The 17,219-nt window shown below is 55.0% G+C and overlaps 2 protein-coding genes across 5 annotated transcripts in view; both read left to right on the top strand.

Moving 5' to 3' along the window:
* Window positions 1-12,464, top strand: part of DTX2 (deltex E3 ubiquitin ligase 2) — a 35,212-nt gene extending 22,748 nt beyond the window's left edge. For 3 of the 4 annotated variants that reach the window (XM_042026005.1, XM_042026004.1, XM_042026006.1), the window contains 6 exons: window positions 2,807-2,938; window positions 9,920-9,990; window positions 10,571-10,729; window positions 10,815-10,976; window positions 11,598-11,687; window positions 11,809-12,464. In XM_042026005.1, coding sequence (XP_041881939.1) covers window positions 2,807-2,938; window positions 9,920-9,990; window positions 10,571-10,729; window positions 10,815-10,976; window positions 11,598-11,687; window positions 11,809-12,033 — 839 coding nt within the window. In that variant the 3' untranslated portion in view covers window positions 12,034-12,464. The remainder of the gene's footprint in view (window positions 1-2,806; window positions 2,939-9,919; window positions 9,991-10,570; window positions 10,730-10,814; window positions 10,977-11,597; window positions 11,688-11,808) is intronic. The other variant, XM_042026008.1, reaches the window with a different exon arrangement.
* A 2,954-nt stretch (window positions 12,465-15,418) lies between these two features.
* Window positions 15,419-17,003, top strand: UPK3B (uroplakin 3B). Its single transcript, XM_042026587.1, has 5 exons — window positions 15,419-15,695; window positions 15,777-15,996; window positions 16,085-16,161; window positions 16,373-16,493; window positions 16,718-17,003. The coding sequence occupies exons 1-5, from the start codon at window positions 15,473-15,475 to the stop codon at window positions 17,001-17,003; spliced, it is 927 nt and encodes a 308-aa protein (XP_041882521.1). The 5' UTR covers window positions 15,419-15,472.
* Window positions 17,004-17,219: the final 216 nt, after the last annotated feature.

The raw sequence follows: 17,219 nt of genomic DNA, 5'->3' as shown, positions 1-17,219 counted from the left end.
AGCAATTTGAGATTGGAGAACATTGAGTTGGGGTAATTCTCCTGGTCCCATGTTTGCCCTGTGCTGTATGTCTGTGTGGAGTTGCAGGTGGGTTCGCAGCTCAAAAACCAAAAAGTTAATGGAACAAATGGGTTTTTTGGTTGGTTTTTGATTTTTTTTTTTTTGGGGGGGGTGTTTTTTGTTGTGGTTTTGTTTTTTTAGGTTTTTTGTTGGTTTTTTTGTTTGCTTTGGTGTTTTTTTGGGTTTGTTTTGTGATGATTCATGATGCTGGCAGACAGTTTTGGACACCTTATTCCAGCTACAAGGGGGGCTGCGTTACTGAGTAGCTGAACTCACATGAGGTTCCGTGGCTCCTGCTTTTTGCTTAGTCTGAATTTTGTTGCCCTCTGCTACTGAGAGTCTGAACCCAGTTGTTCAGCCTGTGCTTCTGTTTTCTCTTTTTTCCTGGGTTCTGCATGCTAATGTTAGCAAGACAGTATTGATCTCTTCAGAAGAGCACATTAATTTTGCATTTGCCTATCAGTCAGCTGTGCGTGGGTGGTGATAATCCCTGTTAGTCTTTGGACTCGCTTTTCAAATGTCAGTCTGTGCAATCAGTGCTATTGCACTGCTTAGAAACAGCTTTTTTAGAGACAAATTTCATGTTCCTTTCCTGCACCAGTTCTAGGAATACTATTGTGCAGCCTCAGTGGGGTCAGGCTGAGATGATTTCCCCAGCTGTGGCAGGAGATCTTCCCCTGTCTCTCAAGAATATTGTTCCTCCAGCCTCTCTAGTCAGAGTGATTGCTGCTGCTCTTCTTGGAGTATCTCTGACTGTTCCCTGCTGGAAGGGGAAAGGACCTGAAAGGTGCAGGGGGCAGCTTTGCTGCTGGGCTTTGGGTCTCTCAGCTGTACTTATTGAAAAAACAAGTAGCTTTTGTTCTGGGGACATTTATGCTCTTCCTTAGGGCTCCCTGGGAGTAGTGGACTGCTGGCTTTGATGGGTTGAGAGCTTGCAATAGGCTTGTGGCCTTTAGTTAGGACTTTAAGGGAGTTATTTTGGTGGTGACATTTCTGGATCTGATGAGCTCTCCTTGGCTCTGCCTGGTGCTGTCAGGAGGGCAAGGGGTACTAACCCCGTGTTTGTATGGTTTGGAGGTCCTCTGGCTCTGCAGCTCCTGGGAACTGGGAGAACTCTAGATCTCAGATCTAGATCCACTTTGAGGGTGATCCGTGGCTGCCTGGTTACCTGTTCCCCTTTGGAAGTGCATTTCACCATCCATTGGGCAGCCTGCTCTTGTGGTCAGCCCAGCTCTTCCAAAAGTTCTTGGGCAACCCTGGGGAAACTCCTTCCTCTGTCTCTGCCCCTCTCCCTGTATTGTGAAACCCCTTCTGTCTGTCTTTTGATCCTTAAGTAGGAAAGTTTTAGTAAAACCATTCTACTTCAGCTGTCAAGAAAGGAGTTGAACAGCTTCTGGAATATTTGTGCTCAGACCTTACGAAAAGGAGGTACAAATTGTGGTCAGCACTGTGTAGGAGTAGTTCTGCTCGTGGGGCACTGACACAGGCTTTGCACAGGGGATTTGTAGTCACAGGACAGAAGTTCTTGACTGGTTGCATATTTGAGGCAGAAAATAGTCTTACCACTTACACACAAAGCTGATGCTTCCCATCATAACTTGATTTTCAGTCATGTGTGGGCAAGGTGCCTGATTTTTGTCCTGAACAATTGTGCTCTAGAATCTTCCTTTCCCCACATGGCCAAGTAGAGGCTTGCAAAAATAAATGCTTGGAAATCTCTGCTTTGGCCATGCATTACTGAGCAGGAATATCTGTAGCATTAGGATGTGGTTTGCGTGGTCTGCTCTCAAAGGGGATTTCTGGGGGAATGCTGGCTTTTAGGTTTTCTGCTGTTGGTTTGCAGCTATAAGCATTTTCTCTTATTTCTGGTGCTGACTGTTGCAGGTGGAAAGTTGCTCTTGGGAAAGCAGAAGCAGGTGTTCTCTTGGATTTAAGTGTGAGAGCAGTATGGTACCTTGGAAACGTTATGATTTGTAACCAGCCTGGATTTCCCAGGCAAACATCATCTCGGATCAGCATGATCAGTCCTGTAGCTTTGTGTGTGCCAATTTTACCTTCAGGGAATGGCTGTCCTTTTCAATGATTCATTAGTTTTATCAAACTGCATTCCATGAATTCAGCTGGCTGGGATGGGGGAGGATGAGGATTGCATTGCTGCTGGGGGGATGAGGAAAAACCGGAGTGCCAGGGAGGAGAGGGTGTGGGGTGAGTGGGGAGCTGTGTGGGGCAGCTCTGCCCTGGTGCTTGAAGGCAGCTCAGCTGCACTCTGGGGATTGGTTCAGTGTGACACTGTTGAAATGAGTAGCTTTAGGGGGGAGCAGCTGGGCAGGACCTTTTAGGGGTTATGGGTGATGATCTTCATCCTTCAGGGCTGCTTCCAGGGCTCTGGTGAGTGGGAGAACTCTGCACCACAGCAGACTCGGTGCCTGAGGAGCCCTAAAGCCCAAAGAGGAAGGTCCTATTCACACACTAGCACAGAGGGTCACAGACAAGACACGTGCCCACATTTCCCTCCCTTAATTTGCTGCCCGGGCTCCTCCCTCTGAAAACCTCCAGATCCTCTCCTTGTGCTGACTCCAGCCCTGTTATCTCTCAGACGTTTTATGCCCTCAGAACTAAGGACTTGGGTTTTATTTTATTTTACTTTATTTTCTTTTTATTTTCTTTGAAAGGTTAAAGTTTTTTTTTTAATGAATGTGTTTCCCCGTTGTTTCCTTCCTGCATGTTGACCTCGTACCCACTGTAGGCATGACAGCTATTCTGATGTCAGCCGCCGGACTGCCCGTGCACCTCACCCGTGTGCCGCAAGCTGCCAGCACCCATAAGGCCACTAAAAAACACAGCTCAGTTAAGGAGGGGAGGAAAGTGTCCAAGAAAGGTAGTTCCTGCTCAAACTCTGATGTTTGCTTCCATCTCCTTTTCTTTATCTCTCTGCCCTCCTCTTTTCCTTTTGTTTCCCCCCCACCCTCTTGGCTCTTCTGGTTTGATTGATGATGTTCGTCCCGGTGAGGGGAGAAGCAGGACATGTCTCCCCTGACCAGCAGTGTCTCTGACAGGCTGTAAAATACCATGGTAAAGTAGGTGTGGTCCTGTGGTAGGTCTGCTTGTTTCCACACAAAATTAAAGCTGGAACAGATCTGCTCTCTGCATGTCAGACTCCATCGACTTCCACTGTGATCCTGCTACACCCTCTTAGGGAGTGTCCACATACCAGGACCTTCTGAGTTGTTGGTGGGACAAGTCAGAGAGCTGAGCGGCCATTACAAAGAACATCAAATCCGTATGTGCTCTGCAGAGAAGATTTGCTTGTGAGCCATGTTTGTTGTGATTGAGTCATGGGATGACAAGGATCTCCCAGATAAGCAGGCTCCTGAGTCATGGAGGGCTTTCAAGGGCGAATTGCAGAGGGTTTGTTCTCTCCACCTGAGTCTGGGGTGGAAGGGAGTGGAGTGCTCTCAGGTGGGTGTGCCCTGGCAGGAAGGGATGGATTACCTCAGCTCTCCTGCTGGGCGGAGCCACCTCCAGGGTAGAGCCTTCATTTCACCTCTTCATACCTCACTGGCACCCCTCACCTTTGCAGAGCCTGTGGCTCCCAGTTTAGAGCCTGGATCCCATCCCTGCGTAGCAGGCTGCAGGGGTAGGTGTGAATCCAGCCTGGTGTAGCTGTAGAGGTTGTTTGCCAGCCCTGGCACAGGGATGTCAACCACCACCAAACCTACAGCGTGTCCCCCTTTGGATAAGCCAAGTAGGGACTGGAGATGTTCAACATAGAGATCTTTACCTTTAAGAAAGGGAAGAGCTCAGAGGTGGGGAGGAGGAGATACCTGCCTGTCTGGGGAGTTTGTTGGTACCTTTTTCTCTCTCCTCGGAGTCCATGAAGTCCAAAGCTGTCTGAAGGAGGCAGGAAGTAAAATAGAAATTAAATGAGGAGGGAGGTATTTTGTGGAAATGCATTGTGGAGAGAGCTGTGAGAAGGAGTGAGAGAGCAAATGTGGAGTAGGATGTGTGATGGAGGGGGAGGAGAAAGCAGGGGCGGCAGGAGAAGCAGCGAAGAACAGGAGGAGCAAAGGAAAATGGGAGGTGAAGGAGAAGAGCTGAGCAGAGGTGGGTGGCAGAGGGGCTGGATGAGGATCGTGCTCCATGCAGCCAGCTGGCAGAGTGGTGGGGTTGTGTGGCTCCTGGTGCTTCATTCCTGGCACGGGTAGCATCCAAGGGCAGGAATGAGGGCTGGGTGGTGGGAATGCCCTGGAAACAGTGCCAAAAGGGAGCTGTGGTGAGGCCACGCCCTCCCACAGAGGCACTGGCTTGTCCCTGTCACTGGAGGAGCCCAAAACAACGAGGGCCAGGCCTGCACTGGTGTTGGCTGCTGGTTAGTGACATGGAACAGCTGTATTTAGGTCATGGGATGGCCACAGACACAGCTGGGCTGGCTGCTGCCTTCTCTGTAGGATCTGTTGGTCCCAGGCGCTGCTCTGCTCGCAGAATCCAGCTGTCCCTGGCACCGAGGGGGTGTGGGGTTCAAACACCCAGGATGCTGCAAGGGTGGGATGTTAACAGGACAGCAGGATGTGTCTTGTGACTTCTGAACTGGGTGGGGAGAGCAGCAATGCAGGGCATGGAAAGGGGAGTGGGAAGAATGGGACATGGGCTGGGAGGTGTCCATTGGGTGTCCCCTGGCTGTAGCTGTGCACCCCATCAGCATCACTTCTTCCAGTTCCTGCCCCAGGGCAGGCTGTCGCCTCCCTGCCAGCTCTCCAATGCCACCTGCTGGGGCTGGGACACCCTCAGAGGAGCGGAGAGGCAACACCAGTAGGAGGGATGGAATGGGAAAGGGGCATCAAGCATCTCCTTCTCCCATCCAGCATGGCAGGATTTGTCCCAGCTCTCCTCTTCCTGCCCAGGATGTGCTGCAGAGGAGACTGCCACATCAGCCTTTTCCCACACTGACCCATGAGAAGGGGAACATTTCAGTGGTTTAGGTTGTTAAAATCCTCCGTCTTATTTTAAAAAGCGGGATTCCTGTTGGTGGGGGCTGGAATGCCAGTCCTGTGGAGTGCCTCACTCCTGGGATGCAGAGTGTGTTCAGTCCCTTCCAGGAACAAGCTGTGTTTGTACAACACCCCTCAGGGCTTAGGAACACTTTTCTGCAGTGCAGGTGCTGAGCCTGACTTCTGGCCAGACTTTTCTCTTTCCCTTCACAGACCCTGATGCTGCCAACAGAAATGGGTTTGTTTTGTGCCCTGAATTTCTGCATTGTGTGTTCTTTCCCACATCCTTTTAGGATTTTCCATCATGGAGAGCTCAAGCAAGACCTCTTCATCCAGGACTAGACCCAGCATTACACTGACCACAACCAGCTGGTGGTGGGTGCAGTGTGCCCCTCCTGAGCCCATTCTCCCTCCCTCCTGCTGCTGCCAGCCCTGGTCCCACACGGGGTGAGGCAGTGCTGGTAGAACTGCAGCTGGCTCGGTGAATAGCTGGGTGTGTTAAACAGAGGCACTAATTAGTCAGGACTCGTTAGCATTGTTGCTGCTCTGGCAGGGATGTCTCTGGCACAGCCAGGTGCTGCAGGGCTTGGGGAAGCCGTAGTCTCTGGGCAGGCTCTGTGCTCTCCGTGATGGCACAGGGCTTGGCAGCCTCTGCCATCCTGATGGATTGGTGCTGCCTCGGGATGCTGCAGCTGCTGCCTTGTGCCAGCATCGCTGGCTGGGACCTGACTGCTGTCCAGGAGGCAGGAGGGCAAGTGCCTTGTCCTGCTCTCTCCAAGTGCTGCTTGTGCATGGAACTGGCCACCACAGAGCTCCCCAGCCTTTCCAAGGCTCTCCAGGGGACTGCTTGGGTCTGCTGTGTCACTTGTTACCCACTTCCACCTGGTGAGGAGGTTTCCCTGCACATCCATCCTCTCTGGGATGGGCAGTCACTGCAGGTGCTGCAGTGAGGAAGGAGAGGAGCATGCTCATCCTTCCTTGCCATCCACCTGCAGCTGGATCTGCAGACTGTGCCAGTGTTTATGGGATGGGTGGGAGCCCCTCAGAGCTGGGAGATCTTGCTGTTCCCCTGGGGAAACATCTGCTGAGGGAGACAGGCTGAAAAAACAGGGATGCTCTGGTTTTTCCTGCTGAAATGCAGGATATGGAGAAATCTACAGACACGGCCTTTGCAAGTCCAGAGAGCAGAGGTGATGGGAGCTGGTGTGACTGTCCATGACAATAACTAGGAACAACCAGTGTATGGCCTGCAGAGGGTATCAAAAAAAGTCTGCTGCAAACCATATGGCTTGTTTTGGGATACAGAAGGAGATATTACTGCTGCAAGCATTTGGTTGCCGAGCAAGGATTCAAAACACATCTGTTAAATGTTACCCGTGGAACAAGCAAGCAGCTTATTATCTACAGGGAGGAAGGGGAAGCATTAAAACAATTTGATATTCCTCTCTTTGTAAATGAAAGAATGGTAAACATTCTTTGGCATCCCGGATAAATCCGTAGCACAGCACTGGGCCAGCTGGTGATAAACGGCACTGGTTGATTCTTCCAGTCCATTTTCAATCCACTCTTGAATCCAGAAAACTGGGGACTGAACAGGCTTTGATGATCCCAGGGGATGGCTAGAACAAAGATTTGGAGGCAAAACATTTTTATGGAGTAAACAGTCCTGTAAGGAAGTGATTCACGTGCTGGAGCATACGTGGCTCGTGCCGTGGTCCCAGCTGCCTCCTGGCTCCCCCTGTGCTGCTGATTAGTGGCCAGCCAGATGTGCTGGTCTGCCCAAGGAGGGCCATGTGGGCTTTTCTACCCTTGCTGAAACAGAGCTCTCAGCATCAAAAGGCTTCTTTAGGACTGGACGTTGAAATCCTTGCAGCTGGGGATGGCTTTTCTAAAGCATCAGGGCTGCCTGGCCCTTTCTCTCTCCAGGCAGCCTTGGTGGCTCTAAATGCATTAGAGCATTGTCACAGCAAAGTGACAGGGACAGATTGGAAATGCCACAGTGCAAATCCATCAGGCGTGGGTCTCCTCAGGGTAGCTGAGGGCTGCATCACCTTCTGCCTGTTTGGTTCCTGGTGAAGTGGTGTAATGCCCAAAATCCCAAGAGCTTTCCTGTCTCACTCTTACCCAACTCTGCACCAGAATTGTCTCCTTTATTGATTTCATTTGAATGAGCCTGGCCAGTTCTTGGGTGAGTTATCTCTTTGTTCCTTGGAGCTGCTCCAGAGAAAGAAAGTCATGAGGGATTCTGTGAAAGGAGCAATCCCCCACCACCCTGAATGAGCTGAACTGCTCTAAAGCTGCTCAGATGTGCTGTGCAGGTGGGAGCAGGTGAGCTGGGGCTTTCTGCCAAGTGCTGGGCAGGTGTTGCTGATGGTGTAACACACCCTCCCTGCTCCCTTCCCTCGCTGTCTTCACCTTGGCTGTACATCTTTTTGGCTTTGCTTTCTCCAGCCCAAAGCCAGAGGAGACAAGAAGGTCACTTCAGAAAGAGCCACCTGGAAAATGCAGGTTGGGTGGAGAAGGATTTGGGGGTCTGTCTGTCAGGCAGCACGGGATCCACAGGGATGAGAACACAGTGGTCATCGTGGAAGCAGATGAAGTTAGGGTGGATAGTAGCTAGTCCTGCTCACAGAGTTCTTCCTAAAACCTGTAGAGCAGAAGAAGTTGAAGGGTTGCAGGCACAGTGGGCTAGGACAGCTCAGACTGATCACATCCCCTCCAGGTTCGTTCCTAGCTCTTGATCTGCTGCATGCAAGCAAGGTCCCAGCAGAGAATTCCTGGACCTGTTTCTCTCCTTTGGAAAAGACAAGACAAGGAGCCACACTCCCTGTGAGGTCTGGTGCTGAGGCCTTGAAGCAGCTCCTGGCACTGATGAGCCTTTGGCCTTAGAAGTGGAAGCCTGAGGCTTGCCCAGGCTCCTCCCTGTTTCCTGCTCTTGGGGCAGTTCTTGGAAATGCTTTTCCAGGGGATTTTGGCCCCTGAAGAGGAAAACACCCACTTCTGTGTTATCTTTGGCTCAATGCTTAATCCTGTTGCCACCTTCCTGGCCTGGGATCTGCAGAGATTGATCCTCACAGCCCTGCTCTGCCTGAGATGTCAGGCATCCCTCCTGCTCAGCACTGGCGCTTGAAGTGAGCATCCCTTCACCTCCTGGGCTCCTCTTCTTGCTCTGTGTGCTCAGTCATCCTTTCCTCCTGCTACTGCTGCCAGAAATCATGTGTTTCAGGATGGCCAGGAATCCCCTTCTGAAAATAACTCATCTTAATCACTGTGTTTTCATTTAGGAGAGTCCAGCCCTCAGTTCATCAGTCATCTTAGCTAAAGGATGTTGGTGCTCTGCCTTGCTCCCTTCCACAGTGTTCTAGGGAATGAGGGGCTTCTACCTGGTAGAGGATCTGTGCCATCCCAGCCTTTGCCTGATAACAGCACCTGTGGCATGTGAGCAGTCCTTCCCTTCTGCTTTGTGTTTGTCTCTCCATGAAAAGTGGTTATCCAGAAAATAGCACCCCCTCCTTCCTGCTCATGACAGACATGGCTTTTTGGGCTGGAATAACAGCTCCAGTGGCTGTCTCTTGATGTGCAGCTTTTTGAACCACTGAGGCAATGCTTGTGAAGCCTCTGTCTTCCCTGAAAGCCGGAGAGTGGATGGGGAGTGCTGAGGATGGGTCATGCATTGCAGCTGCAGCTCTGATCCCTGGCTGATCCACATGATGATGCTCTGTGTCCTCCTGGGAGTGTGGAGTTGGGAGCAGCAAGACCCTCTGTGCTAAAGCATCCACCTGGACAGGAGAAGGAAGAGCTGTGCCTTGGCCAGCCTGTTGGTCACAGCACTGCTTTCTCCTGATGGGCCCCAGAAGTGGATTCAGGAAGGAAGGATGAGGTTCCCCCAAGCCAAGTGACTGATCTGTCTTCTGCCTCCTGCTTGTGCAAATGTTTCCTCTCCCAGGCTGGTGGAAAAGCCTGGCAGCTTCTGTGGCAGGCCTGATGACTGGTAAAGAGCTCCTCTCCTCTCACCCAGGGCCAGGTGCCTTGTAGAGGCATGGGATGCTCCCTGCCTTAAACCAAGCCTTGCTGGGCAGCTCCTGGAGGATGGGCTGGGAGTTGAGGTGACAGTGGATGCACTCAGTGGTAATTTGCTCTTGGTGTTGTGTTATGTTTGTTGCTTCATCCCATAATGCCTCCAAGAACCAGGCTACTGGGGCTGGTGGGCTGCTCAGGTGCCTGTGCCTGGGTGGATGGGACCAGGGATTACATTTGGGAAGATGCAAGGATACTGTGTTGTGCTGCAGATAGGGTAGGGTTCATGTTAAAAGCTGGTTTGGTTCAACACCTGGTGACTTGCACTGTGCCTTGCCGGGTATGAGTGTGTGGAAGCTCAGGAGAGAGGCCACTGTTTCATGTTAAGGATGTGGAGCTCATTGTGCTGTTTTCAGAACAGGGCCTGAAGCTCAGTGTTCTGCTGGGTTTCCTTGTTGGGCACCAGCTGGGGTGGTGGGGGAATGCCTTTTTTTCTCCTTTAACAACAGTCTGTGTGATCCTCTGTCCCATCAGGACTGATGACTGATGGCTTCTGGGTGGGCACGGAAAGTCCAGCTGGGATGTGCCTGGTGCTACTTTGGGGTGTGTGGGGAGAAGTGGAGCACACCAGCTACAGGCACTCACAGCCCTAGTGGGAGCCATTGCTGAAAGCAAAGCCTTTGCTAGGCTTGTAGGGATCTGTTGGAGCGGCCTCTTCTCCCCCTCTAACCCTGGCCTTTCTCCTTGGCATCTTGGCCAGTGACCTGCTTGTCTCCCTTCTTTCTAGCTCGCCCCACACGTGCCCATCGTACCATGCAGTGTCTGACTTCTGTCTCTCATCTCTCCTTGTGCAGCCACACCAACAGAGCCAGAATCAGTGGTGAAGAAGTACCTGGAAGAGCTGAAGGGCACTCTTGCTGATGAGGTAAGAGGACAGTGAAACAACTCTGGCTTGCCCAGTTCACTGGGGTGCCAAGAAAACCACAGCAGTGCCCAAGGACCATCCTTCCTTGGGTGTCTGGTGTGGTACATGGTGCTGCTTGCAGTGGCACTGTTGACATGAGGGGGAGAGTCCTCAGCACTGTCTGAAATCCACATGTGACAACTGGTGACTTGTCCTCATCAGAGGACTGTGGTGGAGGCACAGTGTGGGTTGAGTAGCTCATCCTGGCAGTGCCTCTGCATTTCCTTTGGAGGAAAGAGTTTGGTTCTGGTCTCAGTGCTCAGAGATCAACACTGGAGATCAAACCCTGCACTGGAGCTGCTCTGCAGAGAAGCAGGATGTAACCATACTCTTCCTTCTGACTGATGACAGCTCTCCACCTCCTGGACAATGCAGGAAGTGGAGTGGGGTGATACCAGCCAGATAAGGAAACCTGTCTCTGTGTCCTTAAACCTCAAAGGGAGGGATTAAAGCTGAAAGGAAATCTTCCTGAAGCATCTCCTTGGTGTGTCAGTCCTGAGGACCAGCCTGTGCTTACACCACGTGGTGGTTTCTCCTCTAGGACTGCATGATCTGCATGGAGAAGCTGTCCTCCTCCTCGGGCTACAGCGACTCGTGCCAGTCCAGCACCATCAGGCCAGAGGCAGTCGGTCGCCTGAGGAACTGCCAGCACTCCTTCCACATGCTCTGCATGCTGGCCATGTACTCCAACGGGAACAAGGTACTGAGCTGCCTCATCCTCACCAGGCCCCTGTGTGCAGGTGGCTGGTCTGTGGAGCTCTGATGTGGCTTCTCTCCCCTGGCAGGATGGCAGTTTGCAGTGTCCCTCCTGTAAAACCATCTACGGAGAGAAAACCGGTACCCAGCCCAAAGGGAAGATGGAGGTCTCCACTTTCCCCCAGTCCCTCCCGGGACACATGGACTGTGGGACAATCCGGATTGTGTATCACATCAGCAGGGGCATCCAGGTGAGTGCCCAGCATGCTGGCAGACAGCACAAGCTGTGAGAGCCTCCCAGAAAAGTGCTGGCATCCAGGGCAGCACCTCTGCTGAGCAGCCTGTGGTGCCTGGAGCCAGCAGCTGCTCTGGCTCTTCTTCAACATGTGAGGATCTTCTCCATCAGAGATCTTTTCCTGAGCAGCCCCAGCTGTTCACCTGCAGTAAAGTCTAATGTCTGCCTGAAGCAGGGAGGAGACTGCCCCTGAAAACAAGGTGGGAAACATCCCATGTTCTGGTTTCACAGCCCATGCTGGTTTCAGTGGTAGCAGTGAACTTTCAAAGATCTGAGCTGTGTCTTTTAAAGGTATTACCAGACCACATGGAAAAAGCTGTGGTTTGGGGCTGTCTCTCACCAGAATTTAAGTAGATTTTAGATCTGGCTTTGTATCCCAGCATGAGACTGCTTTTGGAGGATCTGTAATACTCACATGTCCCAGAAGAACAAGCCGGACACCTTGTACTCACCAGCAATACCTTGCTGCCTCTATGTGGAAGAGCTGGTTTGGGATGGGCAGCAGATCCTGCTGCTGAGGGATTGTCCAATCCATATGATGGATATGTCCATGACAAATGTGTCTCATCTCTTGCAGGGCCCCGAGCACCCCAACCCTGGGATGCCATACACAGCCAGAGGCTTTCCTCGCTATTGTTACTTACCAGACAATGAGAAGGGCAGAAAGGTGAGATATCACATCCTGATAACATCGCCCTTCTCGGGTTGTCAAGCTTCTGGCAAGCTGCATTCGTGGCACAAGTCTCATAGCTGCTGCTCTTAGCTTTGTTTTTCCTTTCCCCCTCTAGGTCCTGGAGCTCCTGAAGGTGGCCTGGAAGAGACGCCTGATTTTCACGGTGGGCACTTCCAACACCACGGGCGAGAGCAACACGGTGGTGTGGAACGAGATCCACCACAAGACTGAGATGGACTCAAACCTGAGTGGCCATGGCTACCCTGACCCCAACTATCTGGACAATGTGCTGGCAGAGCTGGCTGCCCAGGGTGTCACCGAGGACTGCCTGGGCCAGTGAGCCTCAGGGGCCACCTAGTGCACTTATTCCTGATGCCTTAAGATCCCGTGTCTGACCACCCGTCACACTGAGCAATAACAGTTCCGTGGGAGCCCTGCCCGCTCTTCACATTTTTTGGGGGGGGGGGGGGGAGGGAGGGAAGGATATTTTTGTAGAAGCTGTGCTTGTGTCTCTGGGGGGGATTGATGGCTGCAGCCAGGTGCAGCTGGGATGAGAGTCCTGAGGTGACAGATCCCCTGGGGAAGGCAGGACCTTCCTTTGGTAATGCCTGGGGACAGGATGGGAGAGGAGAGTGCCTTGCTTCCGATGGACTACATGGAAGCCAAACAAGGTCCTCCTTTTGGAACACCTCAGCTCCCTGTCTGAGGCACTTCTTGCCTCCCTCCTGCCGTGTATCTCTGCTCGGTCCCAATAAACTCTTCATTCTCACAGCAAGTCCCTGCTCTGCCTTCCTGCTGCCTCAGGGCTTGGGGTGCCTCCCCCTCAGAGGCTCTCTGTGGGGAACCAGCCAGCTCCATGGAGCCATGGACCATCAATCCAGCCAGGAGGGAGGAGGGAAAGGACACACATCTTGGTGGAGGCAGGACACTGGTCCCAGGGGTCGTGCTTCCAGCCTGTCAGTGCTTTGGCCACTGAAGTTTGGTGGTCTGTGGCTATGGTGTCAGCAGAGGTGACTTACCAGTGTCCAGCCTGTGGGAAGTTGCACCACCCTGCTCTTGCTGTGAGCTGCCAGCCCCACTCCTCTCATCCCAAAGACGAGAAGCAGAATCTTTCCCTCTCTAAGGTGAAATGGCAGCAATTCAGTGATGCCTATGCAGGGAGGAGCTGCTGTGCTTTGTGCTGCTGCTGCAGGGATGCTGGTGCCACCAGCTGGTGATGGTCACCTTCCTCCCAGCAGCTCAGGTGCCAGCAGTGATGCTTTGGCTGGAAGCATCTTCCTGTTCTGGGTGCTAGCACCTTGCAAATGGGATATTGCCTCAGTCCTGGTGGCCTTACTGTACATTGTCCCCAGGCTGCTTGTCACCTGCGAGCTGATACCTTTTGAAGAGCTGTTTCTGGCTCTTCCCCTCCCTGTAGCCACCAGACCCAGGTGCACATTAAATCCATCCAATCCATCCCTTTGGCACTGGTGCCATGTGCCAAATCTGGGATGTGGCTGGGCTTTGTGGCAGCTCTACCTTGACATCCTCCTGGGACCAGGACATCCTGGACCAGCTGAGAGGGGCACTTTGCTTCCTGTCCTGCCAATATAAAAATTAAAGGTTTTTCTGAGCCATTGAGAGCTGGAGCTTTCCCCAATGTCCGTCTTGTGCTTGCAAGCTCTGAGGGGAAGCCCCTCAAACTTCCAGTGAAATCTGGGGATGCTGCAGGAATGGCAGCTCCTTGGGAGCTGCAGTGAAGTGTCTGTGTTGCTAAGCTCTGCACGAATGGGCTCTGTCTGCTCCTCTCCCACCCTGCTTGCGACAGGGGGAGATTTTGAGTTCAAATCCCTGGATCATGTTGTCCCAGCCATCAAAGCAGTGAATTGAAGCGAAAATTGAAGCAGGGTTCACTCAGCCCTGTGCGGAGCAAGAATTTCCTGCTGAGTCTGGCCCAAGGCATCTCCAGCAGCTACTCTTGGGTGTGAATCAGCTGGAGCCTCCCCGCGTCTGGGCTGGTCCAGGGCAGGGGCTGGTGGGTGGTCCACTGGGCTGTGGTGAGCCAGCCAAGCTCAGCAGCTCATCCCTGACTGCCCTGTTTTTGGACACGAGGCATCTCCTAAAATCCTTGCCCTCTCTATGCTGTGCTCAAGGTGGCTTAGCTCCCCTGGCAGGGGGATCCAAGGGGGTGGAAAGGAGCAGAGCCAGGTGTTCAGGCACGGTGGCGCAGGGAGATGCTTTGGAAGGTGAGGTGAAAGCATAACCACGGTGCCTGTTGGGGCCAGAGCCCCAAATCGGTGCTTTGACCAAAATCCTCGTGTCCCCCCTCCCCAGCTGCAGGCCCAGGGAGAGGAGAGGGGAGTGTCTCTCCCAGCCCCCTGCGGTGATGGCTCATCTGCCACAGGGTGGTTATTATTAGCCCAGCCTTGACCCCGCAGCTATGCTGGGTCCCGGCAGCTGAAACTGTGACTCACTGTCCCCCTGCGTCACCCCCCTGCGTCACCCACCCTGCCCCTCACCTTGCTGCTGGCACCTTGCCGGCCGGGGAGCACCAGGGAGGGGTCTGGGGCAACTGCCGGGGTCCCCGGGGCGAGTGTTGCTGGAGAGGAGTGGGGGATAAGGCGGGGATAAGAAGGACGAGGGACGGAGGCTGCAGCTGCGCCTGTTTTTCCCTCTGCAGCTGGACGCTGTAATCTTTGAATGCCCCATTTCCACTTAATCTGAAGGCGCGGTCCCAGCCCCTTGGGAAGGGGGGGAAATCTCCTCCCACGCAGGAGTGGGCAGCCGCTCCCCTTGGCAAACACGGGAGCGTGAGCGCTCCAACCCCTCTGCGGGGGGAGCGGCGGTGAGGGGCTCCCGAGCCGCGGGGCAGCTCCCGCTCCAGGGCGATGTCCCTGCCCCCATCCCAAGGGCTCGGAAGGGGTACGATAGATGGGGAAATGCCAGCGTGGGGTGGCCCCAGAGCTCAAAATGCTTCCGTGCTCCCGGTGCTGAGTGGGGCTGTTCACCTGAACGCTGGGATTTGGGTGAGTTCGGGTGTGATGCTCTGCAGCGCTTCCCTGCCCGCGGGGCAGGGCTGGCTGCACCTGAACCAGTGGGGCACGGGCTCACCCCTGGCTCCGGGGGCCTGGTGGACACAAGGCACCCCCAGGGAGTCGGGTCTTGGTGGGGCGAGTGGGGGTCCAGGACGACTTGCCTGGCTGCCCCCATAGTGCCAGCAAAGACTGTGACTCCTGCCAACCCTTCCTGGAACATGTGCCTCCTCTGTGCCTCAGTTTCCCCTGCCACAACACAGGCTTGTGCCCCGATTCCTCGCAGGTGCCTCGGGAGTCCTGCAGGTCGGTTCCCAGGGGGTTTGGGACCAGCGGGTGACCCGGGATGCTCAACTGCTCCCCTCTGCCCGCGGGGTCTGGCCGGGCCGGCAGAGCCGGTGCAGGAATGCGGGGCTGGGAGGGTCCAGTTCCTCAGGACAGGCGGTCCCTGCTGCGGGGGCACTGGGGGCAGTTCGTCCCCTCGGCAGTGGGATGAGGTGAGCCGAGCAGGACAGCACATCCAGCACCACCAGGACAACACCATGGAGCTGCCGTGGCTGCTGCTGGCGCTGGCTGGGACGGGCGCAGCCGCGGACCTGGGTGACTCCCTGGGGAACAGGGCAGAGGGGGACCGGGGCCTGGAGGGGCTGCGAGGCGTTTGTCCAGGGATGGGGTTATGGGGCTGAGCTTGGCTGGGGGTCCCCACACCAGTGCTGTCCCCCTGATACTGGCACCTTGTGACACCCGCCTGTGCCAGCACTGGTGTGGATGCGGGCTGGGGTCAGGCGCTTGCTGAGCGGTGCAGAGCAGGAGTCCCCTCGCTCACTGCCCACTCCCCCAGCCCGGCTGCCCTATGTGCCCCACATACCCCCCATGGCACTGCTGGGCAAGGTCACTGCCACCACCTTCGCGCTGGAGAGGCCCTGCTGCGTCTTCGACGGCCACGCCGATGCCTCCGACGCCGTTTGGCTGGTGGTGGCTTTTGCCAACGGTGAGCACTCGCTGCTCCGGCAGGGGCAGGGGACATGGGGACCCTCACCGCAGCCACTCAGCTGCCATCTGTGCTGTGCAGCATCAGCCTCCTTCAGAAACCCCCGGTCCCGGGCTGACGTGCCCCCGTACAAGCAGCTGCCCACTGCCCACTCCTACATGACGCTGGAGACGGCGGCGGCCGCGTATTCGTGCTCGGCACCGAGCTCGCCTGTCCTGCGGGTCGGGGATGACACGGCGTGCAGGGACCAGGGCAGACAGGACCCCTGCAATGGGCCCCTGCCCTCCCCGGGACCCTACAGGTAAGGCCGGAACCCCCAATTCCCAGCTAGGGTGACTCGGCACCCAGGGCATGCTCGTCCCCCCGGATCACCCCCGTACCCATCGCAGGGTGAAGTTCCTGCTGATGGGCTGCCGCGGCCCCAAGGCGGAGACGCGGTGGTCGGAGCCCATCCTCCTGCGCAGAGGTACTTGTGGCACTGCCACCCCCCGCGGGTCCCCTGCACCTGCCCGGTTGGGGTGCTGGCACATGGCTCAGTATGGGCCCTGTGCCATCACCCCAAAACCTGCGGGGAGAAGTGATCCCCGGTCCCTCTATCCACCCCATCCTTCCTTTTTCCATCGCACCGTCCCTGAGCCCCCTGTGTTCCCCTTATCCCTCATCCCACCTCCTTCCAGCTGTCAGCCCGGGCACCATTGACCCTGCGCCCACTCGCCGTGGCAGTGATGTGGTGGTCATCGCCTCCATCCTGGCCAGCCTGGGGGCTGTGCTCGCCACCGCCGTGCTCGGAGCCCTGGGGTATGGGGGGCTGCTGGTGGGGAGTGTCCACAGGGGCCTCAGGAGAGCACCTTAACTTGGCAACCCCATCAGCAAAGAAATGGAGATCTTTTTAACATTGAAAAAGCCTTTGTTTTCTTAAATTGGGGGTTTGCCGTAGTTTGCAGGAGAAAGGGCCCCTTGGGGGTGGCTGGTGCAGAGCCCCACAGACCCCAGTTGATGCCTCTGCTTCTGTCTCCCTGCAGTGCCAAGGTGTGGGGCTCCCTGTGCCACCAGGATTTGGGGACCGATGCCTTCATCCGCAGATCCTACCGGACCCACCACATCCCTCCGGCCCTGCCCCAGCCCCTGCCCCCTGGCTGCAGGTGTAGCCCCCCTGGGCTGTGCCACTCTTCCCCCCAACCCCCTGCTCCTTGTCAGAGAATCATGGAACAGTTTGGGTTGGAAGGGGCCATAAAGACCACCTTGTTTCAACCCCCCTGCCATGGGCAGGGACAACTTCCACTAGACATGAAGTGTCCTGTCAAGTAAAAGCTGATTTTACATCTGTGACTGCCTCTTCCTGGTCCTTGGCCATGCACGGTGGGAGCTGTGAGGGTGGGGGCACCGACCCCAAAAACCACGTGGGGCCCTGGCTTGGTGGCACTTGCTGTCGGTCTGGGGGACACGTGCTAGCACCGGTGGGGTCTGTGGAGCGCATCACCCCGGGCTGTCCCTCTCTGCCCATTGCCTGGGTGAGGCTCTCAC

The sequence above is a fragment of the Corvus kubaryi genome, unplaced genomic scaffold (genome assembly GCF_017639235.1).
Source record: "Corvus kubaryi isolate FWS band 111438036 unplaced genomic scaffold, C.kubaryi_AGA036_p1.0 37284, whole genome shotgun sequence".
Taxonomy (NCBI): Eukaryota; Metazoa; Chordata; class Aves; order Passeriformes; family Corvidae; genus Corvus; species Corvus kubaryi.
The sequence above is the reverse complement of the archived record's forward strand: the minus strand, read 5'-3'. Positions and strand labels throughout refer to the sequence as shown.

Excerpts from the sequence above, each read along its gene's own strand:
- UPK3B (XM_042026587.1), top strand. The coding sequence starts at position 15,473 with ATGCGGGCTGGGGTCAGGCGCTTGCTGAGCGGTGCAGAGCAGGAGTCC. Across the intron at positions 15,696-15,776 it reads GGTGGTGGCTTTTGCCAACG|CATCAGCCTCCTTCAGAAAC; the intron begins GTGAGCACTCGC and ends TGTGCTGTGCAG. Across the intron at positions 16,494-16,717 it reads GCCGTGCTCGGAGCCCTGGG|TGCCAAGGTGTGGGGCTCCC; the intron begins GTATGGGGGGCT and ends GTCTCCCTGCAG.